Source organism: Bos mutus, chromosome 3, assembly GCF_027580195.1.
Source record: "Bos mutus isolate GX-2022 chromosome 3, NWIPB_WYAK_1.1, whole genome shotgun sequence".
Classification (NCBI taxonomy): domain Eukaryota; kingdom Metazoa; phylum Chordata; class Mammalia; order Artiodactyla; family Bovidae; genus Bos; species Bos mutus.
The window spans coordinates 16,619,572-16,641,059 of record NC_091619.1 but is presented as its reverse complement, the minus strand read 5'-3'; the positions used below and the strand labels follow the sequence as shown (position 1 = coordinate 16,641,059).

Here is a 21,488-nt window from a genome sequence, read left to right as displayed (position 1 = left end):
GGTGTTTGCTATGACTTGTGCGTTCTCTTGGCAAAACTCTATTAGCCTTTGCCCTGCTTCATTCCGTATTCCAAGGCCGAATTCGCCTGTTACTTCAGGTGTTTCATGACTTCCTACTTTTGCATTCCAGTCCCCTATAATGAAAAGGACATCTTTTTTGGGTGTTAGTTCTAAAAGGTCTTGTAGGTCTTCATAGAACCATTCAACTTCAGCTTCTTCAGCATTACTGGTTGGGGCATAGACTTGGATTACTGAGATATTGAATGGTTTGCCTTGGAAACGAACAGAGATCATTCTGTCATTTTTTAGATTGCATCTAAGTACTGCATTTCGGACTCTTATGTTGACTATGATGGCTACTTCATTTCTTCTAAGGGATTCCTGCCTGCAGTAGTAGATATAATGGTCATCTGAGTTAAATTCACCCATTCCAGTCCATCTTAGTTCGTTGATTCCTAGAATGGCAACGTTCACTCTTGCCATCTCCTGTTTGACCACTTCCAATTTCCCTTGATTCATGGACCTAACATTCCAGGTTCCTATGCAGTATTGCTCTTTACAGCATCAGACCTTGCTTCTATCACCAGTCACATCCACAGCTGGGTGTTGTTTTTGCTTTGGCTCTATCCCTTCATTCTTTCTGGAGTTATTTCTCCACTGATCTCCAGTAGCATATTTTGGGCACCTAGTGACCTGGGGAGTTCATCTTTCAGTGTCCTATCTTTTTGCCTTTTCATACTGTTCATGTATGTAGTGTACCAAAATGTAAATAATGTACCTAAGTAGATACTCTTATTTAATCCTGCAAAGAACCTCTGTTAGGGTAGCTATTGTTGTTATCCATGTTTTATAGATGAAGAAAGTGAGGATTAGTGGTCCTTTAGCTTGCCCTAGGTCTCATAATTAATAATGTGGCATTAAGAAGGTTAGGATTCAAAGCCAGTCTGACACTAAAATTCACTCTATTGTTTTGTTGTTAATACCTCCTGATCGCATAGCTTCAGTGAATATGGCAAACTTATTTGAACCATACTGAAGCTGTTGATTTCCTGTATTTCTTTTTTGTGCAGAGTATGTTATATTTGTTTAATTTTCTTCTCATGATGTGTTTCCCAACTCTCTCTTTACTTGTTGCATCTCTCCTGGGGTTTGTGACGGGGCGGAATGTGGACCCTTTTGGCATAGGATTTTAGGCTTTTCTCTCAGAACGTCTTCCGGGGTCTGTCAGGTTATTTATTGAGGGTTTTCTCCACTAAGGGCCTTAGTAAGAATAGTAGAACTTAAATATCAGGTCCTAAAACGGTAACTGCTATTTCCAATAGTCTTTTTGCCTTTTGGCTTTATTAACTGAATGAATATTGGCATCATGAAGAATTCTTTCATGTCTATTGTGCTGGCATCTTGGCTGTGGAGAATAGCCTTCTAGTTTCTACTCCACTGGTTTTATTTCTTCCTTTTTTCCGAGGCTGTCATGTGAGTAGAAAACAAAGCCATGTCATATTCTCAGGAATCTCTTTGAGGCAGGGAGGCCCTTTTCTTAGAGAATTTGTCTCATTACCTCAGCCTTTTAATATCTGGACTCAAAGTACTTGTATTTGCCAGTGGCTAGTTCATTTCTGCTAGTGAAGTCAGTTTGAGCAAATAGTATTCAGGTTGGGTTGAAAGTTAGAGGAGGAGTAATTTTGAAAGGAATCTGGGTCTGTGAAGCTCTATTTCTGTCTTGCTTTTTTGTACTGGGGGGCTCTCCTTTTTCCTGGGGGTGCTATTAATATCTCCTACTTCCCCTGTTTCTGCTTTTCTTCAATGATAATCATTTTAATTTTCGTTGTCATTTTTCTGAGGACCACAGGTGAAATATGTGTCCTTTGGAGCGCTTTTATTCAGTTGTAATTCTTTGGGTTTCCCTGGTGGCTCAGAGGTTAAAGCGTCTGCCTGCAATGCGGGAGACCTGGGTTTGATCCCTGGGTCGGGAAGATCCCCTGGAGAAGGAAATGGTAACCCACTCCAGTATTCTTGCCTGGAAAATCCAATGGACGGAGGAGCCTGGTGGGCTACAGTCCATGGGGTCACATAGAGTTGGACACAACTGAGCAAGCGACTTAATTCTTTGGGTAGCAGCACTGTAACTTTGTGTTTGCATGGGGTAGATCTTCTGAAGATTTTATAAAATGTTCTTGATCCTGAAAAGGGTATGTTCAGTGTTTTATTTTGATGTACCATCATGGTAGCAGTTTGATGTGTTATGTGGAAATTATATACTAATGTTGACTCTTCTTTTTATAGGTGCCTTATTCCTCTGGCATGTCCATGAAGAAAATAGGTCACCGAGGTGTTGATTCCTCAGGAGAGACAACATATAAAAAGGTGCGTCTGAGTGCAGCCCTTTCATCTTATTCCAGGAAGGGCTAGTTTTGTCTCTTTGATTATATTCTCCACATTCTATCCCATTTCTTGATACCCTAAACCTTTGCACAATAGCCATCATATGACTTGAATTTTAGAATTTACATCACAAAGGGTGAATTATCTAACCACCTGTATATGTGTTTAAATAAGAATGTTCTTAATGGACAAATCTGATGTTAGATGAATTTTCACTGAGCTGAAGCAGTGGTGTTTCCCTGTTAAGATATAAACATGTAATGGCAACCCACTTCAGCATTCTTGCCTGGCAAATCCCTTGGACTGGCAAATCCCCAGTCTGTGGGGTCACAAAGAGTCGGACACAACTTAGTAACTAAACAAACAAATAACAATAAGCCCTCAAGGCCATTTTAACCTAGCTTTGGGGAACCATGTGTTTTGAAGTTTTTCTGTCTTTACTCTGGTGCTGGGTGTACATAAAGTAAAGGCTGGATCCAGTTCAGCCTGGTGATACAGACAGCAGGTCAAATGTGTTTCTTTTCTTCTTTGTGTGTCCCTTTTTTTTTTTAGTATTTATTTGGTTTTGGCTGTGTGAGTCTTTGTTGCTTTGTGGACTTCTCTCTGGTTGTGGTGAGCAGGGGCTGCTGTCTAGTTGTGGTGTGTGGATTTCTCATTGGGATGGCTTCTCTTGTTACAGAGCACGTGCTCTAGAGCTCACAGGCTTCAGTCACTGCCGCATTGGCTCAGGAATTGTGGTTCTTGGGCTCCAGAGCACAGGCTCAATAGTTTGGCGCACAGGCTCAGCCACTACATGGTATGTGGGATCCTCCTGGACCAGGGATCAAACCAGCATCCCCTTCATTGGCAGGCAGATTATTTATCACTGAGCCGCCAGGGAAGCTCCTGGGTTTTGTTTTTTTAAGATTATAGTTTCAGTTGGTGAATAGAGCCTAGAGCACCTGATTTTGAGCTAGAGATAGGAAATGGATTGAAAAGATAGTAGTCATAACCAAGAAGAGAAAATTGAACTGGTGAAGGGAAAACAGAAGAGAAGCATCCTGGGGTGATCCAGTTCTTCAGGTCTGGACTAATCGGAGATGCTTAGGTTTCCTAGGGTAGAGTGTTAAACCCCTGTATGGCACCTGTACTTTGTCTGGCCCATGTCAATTTTCTTGTGTCTGTTTTCTGTCTTACCGCATTGTCTGAAGTGATAGAGGTGGACTCACTCATTCTCCTTCAGGGACATGACTCTCCCCAGGAATGGGCTCTGAGGCCTGTGTCAATTCAACAGACATTTATTGAGCTCACTTTATGCGCTGAACACTGAGACAAAAAGCTGAGTTTCTAGTCTAAGAGAGGCAAGCACTTAAAAAATTAATTATAATTTTAATGCCCCATGAGGACTAAGTAGAAAGGCAAGTAATACTTGGTAAGAGTTGGGGATAAGGGAAATTGCTTAGAACAAAACTGTCCAATAGAACTTTATACGGTGATTGAAATGTGCTATACTTGTGTTATACAGTGTGGTAGCCACTAATCATACCTGAATGTGTCTAGCAAAACTGAAGAAGTGATTTTTAAATTAAATTTAATTTTAATTAACTTAGAATTAAATAGCTGAGTGTGGCTACTAACTACTGTATTAGATAGCACAGATCTAGTTAATATGACATTTTCTCATGACATTGGAATTCTGGATTGCAAGAATGGGGCTCTTATATTTGTATTTTGACCATAGTATGATAATGGGCTTCCCTGGTGGCTCAGATGGTAAAGAGTCCACCTGCAATGCAGGAGACCTGGGTTCAGTCCCTGGGTTGGGAAGATCCCCTGGAGGAGGGCATGGCAGCGTACTCCAATATTCTTGCCTGGAGAATCCCTATGGACAGAGGAGCCTGGAGGGCTACAGTACATGGGGTCACAAAGAGTCGGACACAAATGAGCAAGTAAGCACACCACATGATAATTTTAAAGCTAAATACTTCTCTGAGAAATAATTTTAATCTTTCAGGCTTTTTAGTAGCTTCTTTTGGCCACTCTATTGGCCTTGGGATATCACTCAGGCCTGGTCTTAGAGGACTGAGCTTCAGTCAGTCAGAATATCATTTAATTTTAGTTACATTCTGTATCTGATGAATAAAATGTTTGGAGGACTTTGTATGCTCCGGGGCAGGAACCTTTGGAGTGAGACCTAAGATTGTTCTCTCATTTCAGTGTATCTTCCAGATGTCGGTGTGGGTTAGAGGGAACACTTTGCCTAGTGAAGGCTGGCTCCCATAGTCACACCTTTCCTATTCTGTATCTTCATGCCTCTCCAGTCTTTTCAGGCTTCACTGCTATGTGGAGCCATGAGGATGGGGAAATTGGATTGCCCCAGTTTAGAATGAACCACTGGGAGGGCATTTGCTTTCCATTGTTTCTTCTGGTTCTTCTCTCCTGAGTTTTTACTTCTGTAATCAGATTTAATACTAGAAACTTTCCTCTTGTTTCAGACAACCTCATCAGCCTTAAAAGGTGCCATCCAGTTAGGCATTACTCACACTGTGGGAAGCCTGAGTACCAAACCAGAGCGAGATGTCCTCATGCAAGACTTCTACGTGGTGGAGAGTATCTTCTTCCCGAGGTACAGTAGTTAATTAATGTTCAGAAGAATGTCCTGGGAAATGTGGCTTTTTTATATCAACATTAGGACATTTTAGAGATTCATACCTAATTTAGGCACGCATCCAATCCTTAGCCTGATTTTAATCAGTGTGATGTGGGATATCACAATTTGGACAGCAGATGCTATCCTTTGGATGCTTCTGTGAGCCCTGAAAAGCAATTCAGGGCGTTGGATAGGGGGTAATATGATCCCCTGCTCCATGTCTTAATCCCTGTGTTGCACCTGTGTCCCATTATGTAACTGACTCATCCAGTCCCTTTGGTTCTCTCAGGAGGGATGTATTGACTTGCCTCTGGGTGACTGAGTGTCTTCCCAGGGTTGTGGACTCCCTGAATTATAGGGACTGGTAAGTTATGGCTTCTTCTATTTAACCCCACAGTGAAGGGAGCAACCTGACCCCTGCTCATCACTACAATGACTTTCGGTTCAAGACCTATGCACCTGTTGCCTTCCGATACTTTCGGGAGTTATTTGGTATCCGGCCTGATGATTACTTGGTAAGCTTCTGGAACTCAGGACTCTGGGACTCCGGTATCAGAGGAGTACTTCCAAAGGAAAACCTCTTCACATTCTTGCTCTTATTTTTTATTTTAGAATAGAATGGCATCTGTAGTTGATTTCTGACTGGGGAGCCTGATTGATCTCTGAACCTCTTGCTCTCTTTTCTTTGGGCCCTAGTACTCCCTCTGCAGTGAACCACTGATTGAACTCTGCAACTCTGGGGCTAGTGGTTCCCTCTTCTACGTGTCCAGCGATGACGAATTCATCATAAAAACAGTCCAGCACAAAGAGGCGGAGTTTCTACAGAAGCTGCTTCCAGGATACTACATGGTAAGAGGACAAGGAGCACCGACTGCTCGAGCTGCCCATTCCACTCCTGGACAAGGTTGGGGAGGCTGACGTCGGGGGGAAGGCAGTGTCAGTGCTGACTGAGGGATGTAGTTCATCTTTGTGCTTTTGGTCCCATCTCTTTTGTCTCTCTGTGGCTAAAGGGGGTTTTGTTTATCTGTCCTATTTTAAGTGTTACCTAGTTTAGATCCTCCTACCCAAAGACAAAAATTCAGTGATGTTTATTCATTTAGAGTATAGTTGATTTACAATGTTGTGTTAGTTTCTGATGTACAGCAAGGTGAGTCAGTTATACATGCACGTGATGTCTACTCTTTTTTTAGATTCTATTCCCATGTATGGGTCATTACAGAGTATTGAACAGAGTTCACTGTTCTGTTCAGTATGTTCTTATTAATTATCTATTCTATTTACAGTAGTGTGTATATGTCAATTTGAGTCTCCCAATTTATGCCCTTCCCTTTCCCTCTGGTAACCACAAGTTTGTTTTCTACATCGATGACTCAACTTCTGTTTTGAAACATGTTCATTTTTATCATTTCTTTATATTCCACTTAAAAGTGTTACGTATTTGTCTTTCTCTGACTGACTTCACTCAGTATGACAGTCTCTAGGTCCATCCATGTCATTGCAAATGGCATTATTTCATTCTTTTTTTTTTTTAATGGCTGAGTAATTGTTCATTGTGGGGCTTCCCAGGTGGCACAGGTGGTAAAAGAATCCTCCTGCCAATGCAAGAGATGTGGGCTTGATCCCTGGGTTGGGAAGACCCCCTGGAGTAGGAAATTGCATCCCACTGCAGTACTCTTGCCTGGAAAATTCCATGGACAGAGGAGCCTAGGAGGCTATAGTCCATGGGGTTGCAAAGAGTTGGACACCACTGAGTGCACACACAGAATAGTCCATTGTACATATGTACCACATCTTTATTGGTTCCTCTGTCAGTGGACATATAAGTTGCTTCCATGTCGTCGCTATTGTAAATAGTGCTGCAGTGAATATTGGGGTGTGTGTATCCTTTCAAATTATGATTTTCTCTGGATATATGCCCAGGATTGATATGGCTGGATCATATGGTAACTCTAGTTTTTTAAGGAACCTCCATACTATACTCCATTAGTAGCTGTACTGGTTTACAGTCCCAGCAACAATGTAGGAAGGTTCCTTTTTCTCCACACCCTCTCTGTCACTGTTTGTAGATTTTTTGATGATGGCCATTTTGAACTATGTGAGGTGATACGTCACTGTAGTTTTTTTGATTTGCATTTCTCTAATTAGTGATGTTGAGCATCTTTACATGTGCCTCTTGGCCATCTGTCTTCTTTGGAGAAATGTCTATTTAGATCTTGCACCCATTTTTTGATTGGGTTGTTTTTTTGTTGTTGTTGTTATTGACCTGCTTGAGCTGTTTATATATTTTGGAGATTAACTGCTTGTTGGTTGCTTCATTTGCAAATATTTTCTCCCATTCTGGGGATTTCCTTTTATTTTGTTGATGTTTTCCTTTGCTGTGCAAAAACTTCTAAGTTTATTTGTTTTATTTTTGTTTTTATTCAATGATGATTTTGCTTTTCATTCTTAGTCCAGCTCCTAAATTAGGGAATGAGGTTGGTTACTTCTCTTGAGAGTACTATATTCATTTTTACTGATACCTCTTGGAGGTGCTGGAGAAGTTAGGGAACTCTCCTTTGCCTCCCATCATACTCAACAAAAATATGCTATAAAGAAGGCTAAGGGTTACGACTTTTTCAGTGCTGTCTTCCCTTAAACCTCTCTAAAGGAATATATTCATTATATTTGTAGTATCCTGACTGTTTAGTGTATTGGAGGATCTGCTACTTGGCTTGGTGGTGATCCCATTATTGAGACAGATACATTGGGAAATTTTAAAACAATTACATTATGGGCTTCTGGGCAGGCAGATTGTATCTGAAATCCCATGAGCAGACAGAGGAAGGTGGGTGGCAGGTTTTGTCCTTGAGTTTCATTGGAAATCAGCTGACTTGCTCTTCTACTTCTTTTTTACTTTCTTGCCCTCAGAACCTCAACCAAAACCCTCGGACTTTGCTGCCTAAGTTCTATGGACTGTACTGTGTGCAGGCAGGTGGTAAGAATATTCGAATTGTCGTGATGAACAATCTCTTACCACGGTCAGTCAAGATGCATATCAAGTATGACCTCAAGGGCTCAACATACAAAAGGCGAGCTTCCCAAAAAGAGCGAGAGAAACCTCTCCCTACCCTTAAAGACCTGGACTTCTTACAAGACATCCCTGATGGTCTCTTTTTGGATGCTGATATGTACAATGCTCTGTGCAAGACCCTGCAGCGTGACTGTTTGGTAAGTTTGTCATATTTCCTTCTCTCTCAGGCACCAGAAATCTCAGTGACTAAAACAGTTTGGTGGTTCTAAGGCATTTAATCTGTAAGAGATGGGACTCTATATAAAGTATGTGTCAAACTTCATTTACAGTATCTTTTACATTAGATCATTTATGCCTTTACATTTTTACTTTCTCCCTCTTGGTCTAACTCCCCTCCCTGTCTTTTTTTTTCTGTCTACCTGTCCTGGGCCTCATAATCATATATTCTCCTTATTTCCATACCAACACCATCACTGCTCGGATTTTGATTCTGCCTGACAATTCAAATTTATACCTTGGAAGCTGAGTGCTACTAGAAAAAAATCACACAGTTGTGTATACTGGCATCTCTACAGATTTTTTAATACCATTTAAAAAATTATATATTTGGCTGTACCAGGTCTTAGTTACAGCATGCTAGATCTTCAGTCTTTGTTGCATGCAAGGTCTTTAATTGTGGCATGTGGATCTCCTTCCCTGACCAGGGATCAGACCCAAGCCCCCTGCATTGGGAGCATGGAGTGGTAGCCACTGGGCCATCAGGGAAGTTCCTCTATAGATTTATGATATCCAGTTCCACTTGGGCCGTCAGTGTTACTCATTAATGCATTTCATGTTTCTCTCAGAGATGCCAAGTGATTGGTATTCTCTTCAAACAATTTTGTAACTCCCATCCCCCCAGCCTTGTTTCTCAACAAGCTACCTCAACTTATGTAGCATTCCTTTGTCCTGCCCCCATATTCAACTTAAAGTTTAGGAGAATTTTTTTCAGTGTCTTCATGTAATGATGCCTTCCTTTCTCCTTTGCCTTTCTCTTCTCTTGCCTGCCTTCTTGCCTCTATGTCCTGGCTTCTGCTCTCACACTTCCAGTTGAATTGCTCTCTCCAGTGACCACCTGGATGCCAAGTAGAGTACTTCAGTTGATTGTTTCCACTTTCTTAATATCTTTTGGGTTTTGTGATATCTTTCTCTTGTTTTTCCACATCTTTTTTATTTTTGCAAGCTGCTTTTGTAGGATTCTTATCTGCTCAGTCCATAGTGTTATCATCCTTGCTTTCTTTTGCTTACTCAGCCTCTTCTTCCAGGATAATGCCCATTTTAGTTTGACTTTCTTGGTTGTGAGGACTGGAGACTTACTGGAGCAGAGAGGTTTTGTAAATTACACATTAAGAATCAGTCCTGTATTCTCTTTATCCTTTACCCACCTATCAAAACAGCCTTGGGTGAACTGTAGCACCAAAGTGAGCTACTGGAACTGGTGGAAGTATACCAGGTTGAGAACTGGAGAAACAGTCCACACTTTTTAATATGGCTCATCAGGCCTGGCATTGTCTGCCCCTCCCATCCTCTCTCATATGCCAAACACCTACACTTTGCCTCACCAGACTCAATGGATGTGAATTTGAGCAAATTCCAGGAGATAATTAAGGACAGGGAAGCCTGGCATGCTGTAGTCCATGGGGTCACAGAGTCGGACATGACTTGGTGACTAAACACCACCACCAGATTATACCCATCTGCTCGTGGCCTGCTGTTTCATGCCTCCAGGTTTTGGCATTATTGCATTATTCTTTCCTTCCTTTGTTTACATGCACTTATTTTCTTTCTAATCTGTCCCTCATAAACCTATTTATATACCTCCTGATCGCCTCTGTAGTGTTCGTCAACCATGTATGCACTTCCATTATTACACATACTAGACTATGTTGTATTTATTTTTATGTTTGTTTCTCGTACTAAATTATGATATCCATGAGGACAGATGGTCTCTTAAGTGTCTATATCCATACAAGCAGGCACAGAGCCTACCTACAGATGGTGAGGCTTCAGCAAATATTAAACCGAGTTGCAGCTGGCCACATAAGGTCTTGCCACAGATCTGCACTGTCACAAAATATGCTTTTACCTGACCCTCCTGTGGATTTTTTTTTGAGCTCAGATACGTATTCTTTCATTGAGTATATAATGTTCTTTTCATGAAGAGACACAAGGAAAGAACAAACAAAGAAGGTCTTGTGGGCTAGGCTGTGGTCTAATTTGTATTTACTCTGGTGAAGGAAAGCTGAAGGAGTATCAGTGATGGGAGAGCAGAGAAGGTCAATGTACTGTTCTCCAAGGAGTAGGAGGAGCAAAGGATAATCCTGTGGTTAGCTCTGGAGGGGGACTCCAGTAGTTAGACCTGTAAGATCCTGAAAAAAGATTCTCATACCTCCCAAGGTTCAGATCATGTTTTTTCCTTCCATTAGGTTCTGCAGAGCTTCAAGATAATGGACTATAGCCTCCTGGTGTCAATCCATAACATAGATCATGCACAACGAGAGCCTTTAGGCAGTGAAGCACAATATTCAGCTGACACTCGCAGACCAGCCCCGCAAAAGGCTCTCTATTCCACAGCCATGGAATCTATCCAGGGCGAGGCTCGACGAGGTGGCACCATGGAGACCGATGACCAGTGAGTGGACTTGGGCACCAGGAAGGAATATGTAGGCTCAAAGCATTTTTTTCTGGAGAGGGGTACACAGCTTCTGAGAAGGAGTAGGCTTTATTCAGCAGTGAAGTCAACATTAATACTTGAAGAACTATAGAGTGAGCGTTCCTAAGAATGTAAAAGGAAAGGAAGATTCTTGGGACTTCCCTGGTGGTCCGGTGGCTAAGACTGCATGCTCCCAATGCAGGGGCCCTGGGTTTGATCCCTGGTCAGGGAACTTGATCCCACATGCCACAGCTAAGACCCAGTGCAGCCAGATAATTAAATAAAAACTTTAAAAAAAAAAAAAAAAAGGAAGATTCTTAAATTTGGGATTTGTAAACCTGGAAGGAGTGCCATTCAAAATTAAGAGACTCTTAAAAAATGTGGCTCAGTCTTAGATATTATAAAGAGTTCTAAAACTTCTTTATAAGAAGTCTTATTATAAGAAGCAAATTATAAGAACTTCATCAAAAACCATTTATTACAGACTTTTTTTATGGAAGATGTCTTTGTTACATTCATGGATCAAAGAAGTAGTTACTGAAGTATCGAATGTCTTTCAGGTGGTTTCATTTAAAAAGTATTCTTTATCATGATTCTCAAGAACCAGCTCAGCTGGTAAAGAATCTGCCTGCAATGCAGGAGACCCCAATTTGATTCCTAGGTTGGGAAGATCCCCTGGAGAAGGGGTAGGCTACCCACTCTAGTATTCTGGGGCTTCCATAGTGGCTCAGTTGGTAAAGAATCCGCCTGCAATGCAGGAAATCTGGTTTCGATCCCTGGATTGGGAAGATCCCCTGGAGAAGGGAAAGGCTACCACTCCAGTATTCTGGCCTTGAGAATTCCATGGACAAAGCAGCCTGGCAGGCTGCAGTTTGTGGGGTCACAGAGTCAGACAGGACTGAGCGACTTTCAATATTTTATGGAAGGCATCTTTGTTACATTCATGGACCAAAGAAGTGTAGTTACTGAAGTATCAAATGTCTTTTGGGTGGTTTCATTTAAAGTATTCTTTATCATGATTCTCAAGAAGAGTGTCTTAGTGGGCATAAATTAAAGTCCTAGGGAGGAATTTGCTGGCGGTCCAGTGGTTAGGCCTCTGCTTTCACTGTTGAGGGCCTGGGTTTGATTTCTGATCAGGGAACTAAAATCCCACAAGACACATGGCAGGGCAAAAAAAGAGAGAGTACTAAGAAAGTTTAGAGTTAATTGGGAGAGTATTCCTAAAATTGCTGAGTAGGGGGCGAATTTTAGATTCTTTTTGGTGAAATTGGGGTGGGAGAGGCAGGCAAGTGAAATTTGGAGAGCAAGGAATTGTATATAATATATACTCCAAAGTGGCTGGGGTTGGGTGAAGGCTCTCACTCTTCCTGTTTGTGGAAGATGGGACAGTTGTGTTTAGGTCTCAGTTACAGCTCTTGGTTGGGTTTGAATTTAAAAAGCAGAAGCTCCTGCCTGCTAGCCAGAAGATATTGTTACTCTTTCTTTCTTGTCTTCCCCAGTATGGGTGGCATCCCGGCCCGGAATAGTAAAGGGGAAAGGCTGCTGCTTTATATCGGGATCATTGACATTCTGCAGTCTTACAGGTGAGAAACATATCAATCCCAGGGTCAGAGTGGATGTAGACTTACTCACCTTGCTCTTTTAGATGGGTTTGTCACCAAATTCTTCCTGAAGCAAGAACAGTAAGTTGCAGTCTGGCTGCTTGCCTCACTGGGTTTCAAATGGTGATTTATTTCCTTGGTTATGCCTGTCTCTTGACTTCCTTACCCACCATCTCTCGCAAACATAGCATACACCTTTGTGGAAAGCTGAGTCAGTCCTCAGAAGCAGCAGGGTGGAATACGCCATCCTGCTGGCTCTTTGTGGAAAACCTGTGAGATGAGTCATACTCCACATTGGGATACAATTGGAAACGCATTCCTCTTTTCCATGGAAGAAAAACAAAGGGATTACTATTCTGTGAAAAGTATTAGCCTGTGGGACTAAAGCAGTGGATGGTAGTGAGGGAAGAGCTGGAAATGTTAGACCCCAGTTTTGCTCCTGTAAGATTTAAGACACTAGTGAGGACTGGACAGTATTTGACCTCCCTTCAGGCTTGCCTGTCTTGTCCCTACAGTTCCCGTTTTACAATAAATATTCTTGTCCCTGACTTGCCAGGATGTATTAAGTATCCTTTTCCAGTGGGAGGATAGTTGACTTACTCTAAAAACAGCTTTAATCTCCATGCTGAATAAGCACTACCCTGTCTGTTCTTTGAAAAACTATAGCATAATAGTGGGAGTGCTTTCCTGGCTTCTGTCTTTTCAAGTTTTTCTACTGTGATTGCTCAAGTCTTTAAAATACAGTCTACAAGGTCATTCATTTAATGTGAATTCATGGTGTATACATTTTTCTTGACAGGTTTATTAAGAAGTTGGAGCATTCTTGGAAAGCTCTGGTACATGATGGGGTGAGTAGCAGTCAGCTAGAGGCGCTCCTCTTTCTGTCTCTCTCACTTCTGAGTTGCCCTCTCAGTTTCCTCTTATTTCATTTGTGGGTTTTACCTTTTTGCTAGGGTCTCAGCCTAGGGAAAAATGGCCTTTGGACTAGCGATTCTCTTGCTGGGCCTCCCCTTCTCTTAACTCCAGCCATCTTGTTTCCTCTGCAGGACACCGTATCAGTGCATCGCCCCAGCTTCTACGCTGAACGGTTCCAGCGTTTCATGTGCACTACAGTTTTTAAGAAGATCCCCTGTAAGTGGCTTCTGCCAGATGACCCTCCAATGGCTCTTTTACTTCAGGAGGTGGGGGCAGGACTCCCCTGTCAGGGAACTGCCAAAGCCAGAGACTTCTCCTCCTCTACCCACATCCCGTGAGAGCTGCTGCCCATCCTTATGTCAGTCCCTCTGCCCCAGTCATTACGAAGTTGCTGCTTTCCCCCCTGGCAATCCCTACAGGTGTCGTGGAGGTGAGGGGCATTTCTGAGAAACTGATGGGATTGTAAAAATACTTAATTGTGGGTGTAGGATCCATGGCACAGGCTGAGGTAGGCAAAGCCAGACTTCTGTGCACAGAGATAGGCAAGAATATTACTGTATCCCCAAGGCCATGGAGTTCTCAGATTAGGATCAGAAGGTTGGAGAAGCATTTATTCATGTCTGCTTAGCAGGTATTAGTCAGCTAGAGGCTCTCCTCTTTCTCTCTCTCTCACTTCTGATTTGCCCCCTCAGTTTCCTCTTACCTTATTTCATTTGTGGGTTTTACCTTTTGCTAGGGCCTCAGCCTAGGGAAGGGAGTTGGGAAGTGCCAATGTTCTTCTTTCCAAACCTTCCACGCTACTGCCACTGGCAAATTCCAGCTCCTTCCTATCTCCCTCTCCTTCCTATCTCCATCTCCTCATCATAGCCATTAGTGATCCCTCAGTGAGGCAAAGAGGACCTATGCATGCCAAAGAGTCTTAACATAGAATAATCTTTTCAGAGTCTTTTTAAAATGATACATAAATAAGTGTAAAGTATCATCATGGTGCTCTGTGTTGTCAAGTTCTACAAGGATATAGAGTGTCTGATTTAACTGAAGGCTACTATTGAAAAGGAATTACGGATTAGGAGACATGTCATCTGGGAGAAGCAAAGCCATCAAGGTTGTAGGAGGGGAGAAATACACATCCCCTTTCCTCTGGGTTCTCTGCTGTCTTTTCCAAAGTGACGTGAACTGAGATGCCCCCTCCTCTGATAAGCAGTTCGTAGAGCCCATCTTTGTTGACGTTAACCATTTTTCCTGCTTTGCAGAAGAACAACCTTGGGTTTTTGTTGGGACACTAGCAAGTTGTATTTATGTCTTGGTGACTGTTTCTGAGGTAGGTGCTAAGTAGGCTTTCTCTTTCCCTTTTGAAGTGAAGTCCTCTCCTTCCAAAAAGTTTCGGTCTGGCTCATCTTTCTCTCGGCGAGCAGGCCCCAGCGGCAACTCCTGCGTAACTTACCAGCCATCGGTCTCTGGGGAACACAAGGCACAAGTGACAACAAAGGCGGAAGTGGAGCCAGGTCAGCGCCAGGGTTGGAGTCCCCGTGTGACGGGTGCTCCCTCCCTTCCTTCTGAGCCCTCATCTTTTTCTGCTTAGGACCTCTGTTCCCTATTCCTGTTCACGAAAAGCCAAGTTGCTACATATTTTTTCCTATATTTCCCCCACCCCATTTTCTCTTCTTTTTGATTTATTGATTTTCTTCCTCTTTCTTTTTTCCAGGCGTCCACTTGGGTCGTCCTGATGTTTTACCTCAGACTCCACCTTTGGAGAAAATCAGTGAGGTCTCGACTATTCCTGACCCCTATTTCTCACCTGTAGTTGGAGAGACTTTGCAAACGCTAACTACAAGGTTGGTTCCTTGGCCTCTTTCTCCATGTAATCTTCTCATCTCTCTCTCCAGGTCTTTGAGAACTTCCATAATTCTGTTGGTTTGTTTTTTTGGTTCCCCAGATTTTATTGTCTTTTGCTCTTCACTATATTTTTGCATGTTCATCTTCCTAAGAGCTCATCTTTAGTGATTTGGAAAAGTGTATCAACATCTCTGTATTTTTAGGGGGTGGTGGGAAACCCTTATGTACAAACTTCTGATATTCAATCAGAAGATCTTAATTAATGCTTCATTTCCTGATGACTTAAGTGAGAATTCTTAGCTTAGGATTTAAGGTTGGGAGGATTCCTAGGCACTAAAGACAGTGAATAATCAGCTTTTCAAAAGGATCCATTATATGGATTGTGAGTTTGTTTTGTTTTTGGTGTGTTGATCATCTATTACATCATAATGTATTACCCCAAAACTTAGTGACTTAAAACAACAAACATATATCATGGTTTCTATGAGTCAGAAATCCAGGTGCAGTGTAACTGGGTTCTTGGCTCAAGGTTTTTCATGACATGATAGTCACACGTTGGCCAGGGCTAGGCTCATCTTAAGGCTCAGCTGAGAGGCTTCACTTCATATTTATGTGCTCTTTGACAGGATTCAGTTTCCAGTGAGTTGCTGGACTGAGGGCCTTAGTTCCTTGCTGGCTATTTTCTGGGGGCCTGCCTAAGTTCTTGGCCACGTGAGCCTTTCCAGAGGACAACTCAGAATATGGCAGCCGGCTTCACTTAGCATAGGCAAGTGAGAGCTCATGTACCTAAGCATGTATCAGGAAGTACGGATCACTTTAGACCTGTGAAACTAATAAAAGAGACAGGCTGTCTTCCCACACACCAGCATACCGTGATGAGACAAACGAGAGAACTTCTTTACACATTCCTGCATGAAAAAGGGAGAACAGGAAGCACAGAGGAGCCTAAAATCCAGCAAATGCTGGAGTTTTATCACGTCTCAAAGCATGAGAATAATTCATGACTTTTGGCTTTACCTTTTAGACTCTTGGTTTTGCCTTCTGAGTCTTCATGAAAACTAGAATGTGCTGAGTCATTTTCTCAGCCTACTTGGCAGAATTTTGAGGATCCACTGGTTTCTTCATTGTGTACTATTTCTGTCTTTTTTAGTCCAAGCAGGACAGTGTGTCTGTTGGTATAATGCCCTCAGAGATTTTGTGGGGTTCCTATGAATCTCATTGGAATTTACTGTTAGACCAAAGCCATACCCACAAATACCTTCTTGATAAGCTCTATGCTTCTTAGAGATCCTGTTCAACTTGAGAGGATCTGAGAGACATACCCTTAATCTTTTGAATGTCGTTTCATATAACTGAATAGTACTCTGAGTTCTTAACAGATGTTTTATAGTCATACCCGTGGCTTCATCTGTAGACCACATTTTCCTAGCAGTGCCTTAGATTTTATCCATTTCTTAATTTTAGCATTATTTGCTATCTAGAGAGGCTCAGAATTTTCAAAACCTTCCAGTCTTGGCTTCTTTTGTTTCCTAGTCCTTCCAGTCATTTATTTTTCTCCTCTCATATTTTACTGTAAGCATTAAGAAGAAACCAGGTAGCACCTTCAGCACTTAATTTAGAGATCTCCTTAGCTAGGTCACCTAGTTCATTAGGCACGTATTCTACTTCCCACATAAGTACAGATGACATTGTCCCTACACTTTGTTCCACTACATTGCAAAGATCCCCTTTCCTTCAATTTCCAATAAGATTTTTCTCACTTCCCTTTAAGCCCTTACTGGCAAACCCCTTACAGTCCAGAATTCTTCAGGACACTTTTAAAACTTTTACTGAAACTATCCTCAAAGCCCATTTTTCTCTTCTAAAGCCACTTCTACATTTTAGATTTTTATTATAGCAGCACTTCATTTCCAGGTACAAAAATCTGTATTACCTATTGTGAGATAAATTGCCCCAAATTTTAGCAGCTAAAAACAACAAATATTGTTATATCAGATTTTATGTGGCTTAAGAATCTGGGTATGACTTAGGTGGGTGCCCTTGGCTCAGACTCTCGGAAGATTATAGTCAAGCTATTAGCCAGCAGTGTGGTCTCATCTGAAGGCTTGCCCAGGGGGGAGGATCTACTTCCAAACTTATGAGGTTGTTGGCTGGATTCAGTTTCTTGCAGGCTCTTGGTCTAAGGGTTCCTCATTGGCTATTGGCTGGTGTATTCCCTCAGTTCCTTTTCACATGGTCTTCTCCATAATGCGTCTCACAGATTTGCAACAGCTTCCTCAGAGCAAACAAGTTGGAGAGCATGTGCCCAAGAGGAAGCTACATGGCCTAATCTCGGAATTGATTTCCATCACCTGTGGTGCATTCTCTTCGCTAGAAGAGAGTCACTAAGTTCAGGCCACACTCAAGAGGAGAAAATGACACTATGGCGTGACTGTCAGGGAGCAGTGATAGTTGGGTGCCTGCCACACCTGGGGATTGAAAGCAGTAGTAGAGGAGGGTGGTAAGGAAGTATTTTATGGAAGTCAAGAAACTGTTAATTAAAAGAATATGCTTCCAGATCTAGTAACTCCTTAGTCCCTTCTTTCTGAATTCTAAGTTGATTCCCAGTGAAATACAGAGAAGCAGTCTGAGATTTGACCTGAGAGTTCTTTTTCTCATTTATTTACTAATTCTTCTTTCTGCCCCCATTTTTTTCCCCACTCCTGTTAGTTCAACCCTCTTGGAAAAACATGAAGTTCCAGAGTCAGAGTTCATCCTTGTAAGTTTCTGGGATGTGGGGGAGGTGGCTGCTTTGAAAGGGTATAAACAGCATTACTGATGGAGTAGAGCAAGGAAGTAGTTGTCAGGGTTAGGGGGACTGGGTGCCCCCCTTCCCCTAAATCTTACTTTAAAAACTTTTGGTTTTGAGTAGGGGTGGATTTTTTTTTTTTTTTTTTTGGTTCTGTGTACTTGGAAGCTGAGACTGGATTAGCAGGAAACTCTTTAGGTCTGCCATCTAGGTTGAAATTAACTTGAATTCCTTTGCTGTCCCCTTATCTCATACTCCTCGTCCTTAACTTTATACCCTTTACCTTTCAGTGAGCAAAAGTCCTCAGAAGACTTGGAGCGAGACTCAACCACCTCTGTGATCCCAAGATGTCAGCCCTTGACCCAGCAGTGCTGAGTTTTCTTTTTCTTGGCCATCAAAAAAGGAGTGCAGTGGAAGCTAGGAGAGCTCTCCATCTCCCCCCGAAGAAGAAGAACCTTTCTCCTTTCCGTCCCTTATGAACGGGCATTAGTGCTGGGACAGTTGAGGACAGCAGCATCCTCTCCACTCCCAAGCTGGGTGAAACCAGTTTTCAACTCACCAGCCTTGGCTTCCACAACTGAATGGTTTCAGATCCCCCTTCTTCCTGTTGAAAGTGGGATTGCTGGACTTGGCAATTTTCTTCCCCCCTCATCTACCTTTCATCAGGAGCTGGACTCTTTAATTTCCTCAGGACAGACTGGCTGGTACATTATCCCTACCTTAACTCTTTCTCTGGAAGAAGACGCCTGTAATCTTCGTAAAGATTTTCTGGGGGGTGTTTAACCTCCCAACCCTCTCCTTTTGTTTCCTTAAAAAAGGAAAAGGAAAATAGCACACAATTTCAAACCAGTTTTCAGATCAAAACTCCAGAAGTATTGGAGAGAGGCCTATTAGCAGGGTTCCCTCAGAAGAGCCCTGGTATTTGAGAAACAGAAGGTGGGGACTGCTGTGCTGGGAGCAGCTCCTCTTGAACTCCTCCTCTCTTAGTGAATGTCTTAAGGCTGAAGGAATGGAGAGAGTGGGACACGGGGTCGTCTTTACCCCTCTTGTTAAACAGTGGTGCAGTCTTGGGGCTCACAGGTCAGAACCCTTCCTAGGCAGAACCCTACTCACTGCCAGGCCATAATCATTATTACTCTTCTGCAATTTGAAATGTATTCTGCTTGTTTTTCTAAATATGAAGACTTATCAAATGAATTTTAGATTTCTTCTCCAAAGGAGATGTCTTCCTTGCTCTTCCACCTTTTCCTACAGTGTTCTGCTGTTGGTGGAGCTGAGATGGAGACGGGGTACCTGTCTGTTGAACAGGTAACTGTGAGGCTAGAGAATGTTCTCTCAAGCGCATAGGGAGCCAGCAGATTCTTGCCTTAGTGCAGTCACTGCTGTGCCCCGCGCCCCCCCGCCTCTCTTCACGCAGAGAACGTGGAAATGGGGGCTGTGTAATCCCTTTTCTCCCTGAGTTCACTATCTGATCCTCCTCCTCGTTGGGGGAAAGGGGTCCTGGTGTGTCTGGCAGATTGTTGATCCCTGTACTGTCCCCTCTCCATCCCACCCTGCCTTGATAGTAGCTTAGTCCACACCCTGAGTAACTGTCTATATTAGACACCCCCAGCCAGTTTCTGGCTGCCTGTCTTTGCTGCCATGTTCTTTTTTACAAGAAGGAAAGAAACAATTCTTGCTATTTTTTTTTCATAATTTACTATTTATGATGTATTTAAGTGTTTTATTCAGGACAGAGTTCTGTCACGGGTGGGAGGGAATATTTGAGGGAGGCTGGGTCTTAAGGATGGGGATGGGGAGTCGACATTTTTATGAAGTGTCACTATTTGCCTCTACTTTGTATTGTTCAGAAATGGCAAATACAGTATAAAAGCGATAAGTATCTGGTTTTAATGCATTAAACTTTTGTCAGTTATTTAGACTTCTTGCTTCCTCTAGATTCTTTATCATACACCATCTGCTCCACCCTTCTACCCCAGGCTGTTTTGTTCATACTGCCCGGAATGAATGCATCCTTTCCAGTTTTCCTCACTCCAGCTTTGGACTAACTCAGGCTGAGAGAAATGATTTCATTCATTACCTTCTGGCCACCTCCTCCATCTTAACAACTTAAACTTGACAAGGAAAAGCTGTGAATGACTAGAAAAGGAATTAATGGTGGTCTGTTGCCTAGGGATTTGGAGATCCAAAGCTCAAAATTTTGCTTGGCTTTAGGAGGAAAAGAGAGGGACAGTAGGAAAAGCAAGCTTAAGATTTGTTGGCCCGAGGATTCTCTCCCTTTCCTTCCCTCAACTTGGCTCCAAGTTTTCTTAAAAAAGTATACAGACTGCTTTTCTCAGCAATGTGTTTTTCTAACTTCTGTGAGGTTGAGCTTATGATGTTCCTTTCCACACCACTATTCCCTACTTTGTTAAGATCATTCTACAAATTATGCAGCAGCTAATGAGTAAGAACAGTCAGTGCTCTGGGTAGTTGAAGGTTAAAAGAAGTAATTGATCTTAAAGGGTTTACAGAGTCCAGAAGAGTACAACATACATGCATACAGAAAGAATACATGAGATGTGATTTCTGAAAGAGTGGTACAGAGCATGAAATAAGAAAATTAGAAGTGGACTTCCCTGGTGGTCCAGTGGTTAAGAATCCCTCTGCCAAAGCAAGGGACATGAGTTCGATCCCTGCTCCTTGAAGATTCCGCATGCCAAGGGGCAACTAAGCCTGTGCTGTAGAACCCACTCACTAGAACTAGAGAAAGCCCATGCACAGCAGGGAAAATCCAGTGCAATCAAAAATAAACACTTTTTTTTTTTTAAAGAAGGGAAATTAGAGGTTACTGTGGGCCTGAAGTGTTGGGGAAAGTTTCACTTGAGCACAAGTGCCTTAGAAGTATGAGAATGGGCATGAGCGCTTGACAGTCGAGGACAGCAGCATTGTCTCTACTCCCAACAGAATGGCCTGTTGCAGAGAGCAAGGAAGAGACCATGGTGAAAGCAATGGTGGAGGGAGATCTGAGGGAGAATATTGGAATAAGTATGGGTGGAGCCAACACTGGAAACCCTGGCTGCTAAGCTGAGGGATTTTTATTTTAAGCTGTAGTCAGGGAAGTGTAGAATGTTTTTGTCCATAAGTGGAATGTAAAAGAATTCCAAAGCCAATCTGATGATAGTTCTATCACAGCAGATAGAAAAAGTTGACAAGTTAGACGGATAATTTAGGTGTGAAGTAATGTGCATTTAGGATGATGGCAATACCAACTGGAGAGGAGGGAAGAGAATTGAGATGGTAATAAATTTTATGATAGAACAAGTAACTGGAATGAAGGAGGAATTGAGGATTCTCAACGTTTTGAATTTTAAGTCAGAGGCTCAGTCCTCCTTTAGACTGGATAAGAAGACTTTTTCCCAAATAGGAATTAAATCTGAACGTATCTTAGGGGAAAAATGATCCTGCTGGCAGCTCTTAACTTGTCACTCTTCAACTTACTCAGGCAACTGGGGGTGTACTGGATACCCTCTGGTGGTCAGAGGGTCCCTCTAGTGGTGAGCAGCAGCTACTACTTTACAGCTGTACCCTGCCATCTATATTCACTTGCAAGTAGGGCCTATTCCAAAAATGAGGAAAATCAAACTATAGGATAT

General features: G+C 42.4%; 1 protein-coding gene across 5 annotated transcripts in view; it reads left to right on the top strand.

Moving 5' to 3' along the window:
* Positions 1-19,774, top strand: part of PIP5K1A (phosphatidylinositol-4-phosphate 5-kinase type 1 alpha) — a 39,660-nt gene extending 19,886 nt beyond the window's left edge. For 4 of the 5 annotated variants that reach the window (XM_070367110.1, XM_005894939.2, XM_070367112.1 and 1 more), the window contains 13 exons: positions 2,284-2,364; positions 4,857-4,987; positions 5,409-5,526; positions 5,708-5,860; positions 7,919-8,218; positions 10,487-10,692; positions 12,213-12,296; positions 13,114-13,162; positions 13,361-13,445; positions 14,588-14,734; positions 14,935-15,064; positions 17,775-17,823; positions 18,144-19,774. In XM_070367110.1, the coding sequence (XP_070223211.1) occupies positions 2,284-2,364; positions 4,857-4,987; positions 5,409-5,526; positions 5,708-5,860; positions 7,919-8,218; positions 10,487-10,692; positions 12,213-12,296; positions 13,114-13,162; positions 13,361-13,445; positions 14,588-14,734; positions 14,935-15,064; positions 17,775-17,823; positions 18,144-18,146 (1,536 nt within the window). In that variant the 3' untranslated portion in view covers positions 18,147-19,774. The remainder of the gene's footprint in view (positions 1-2,283; positions 2,365-4,856; positions 4,988-5,408; positions 5,527-5,707; positions 5,861-7,918; positions 8,219-10,486; positions 10,693-12,212; positions 12,297-13,113; positions 13,163-13,360; positions 13,446-14,587; positions 14,735-14,934; positions 15,065-17,774; positions 17,824-18,143) is intronic. The other variant, XM_070367113.1, reaches the window with a different exon arrangement.
* Positions 19,775-21,488: the final 1,714 nt, after the last annotated feature.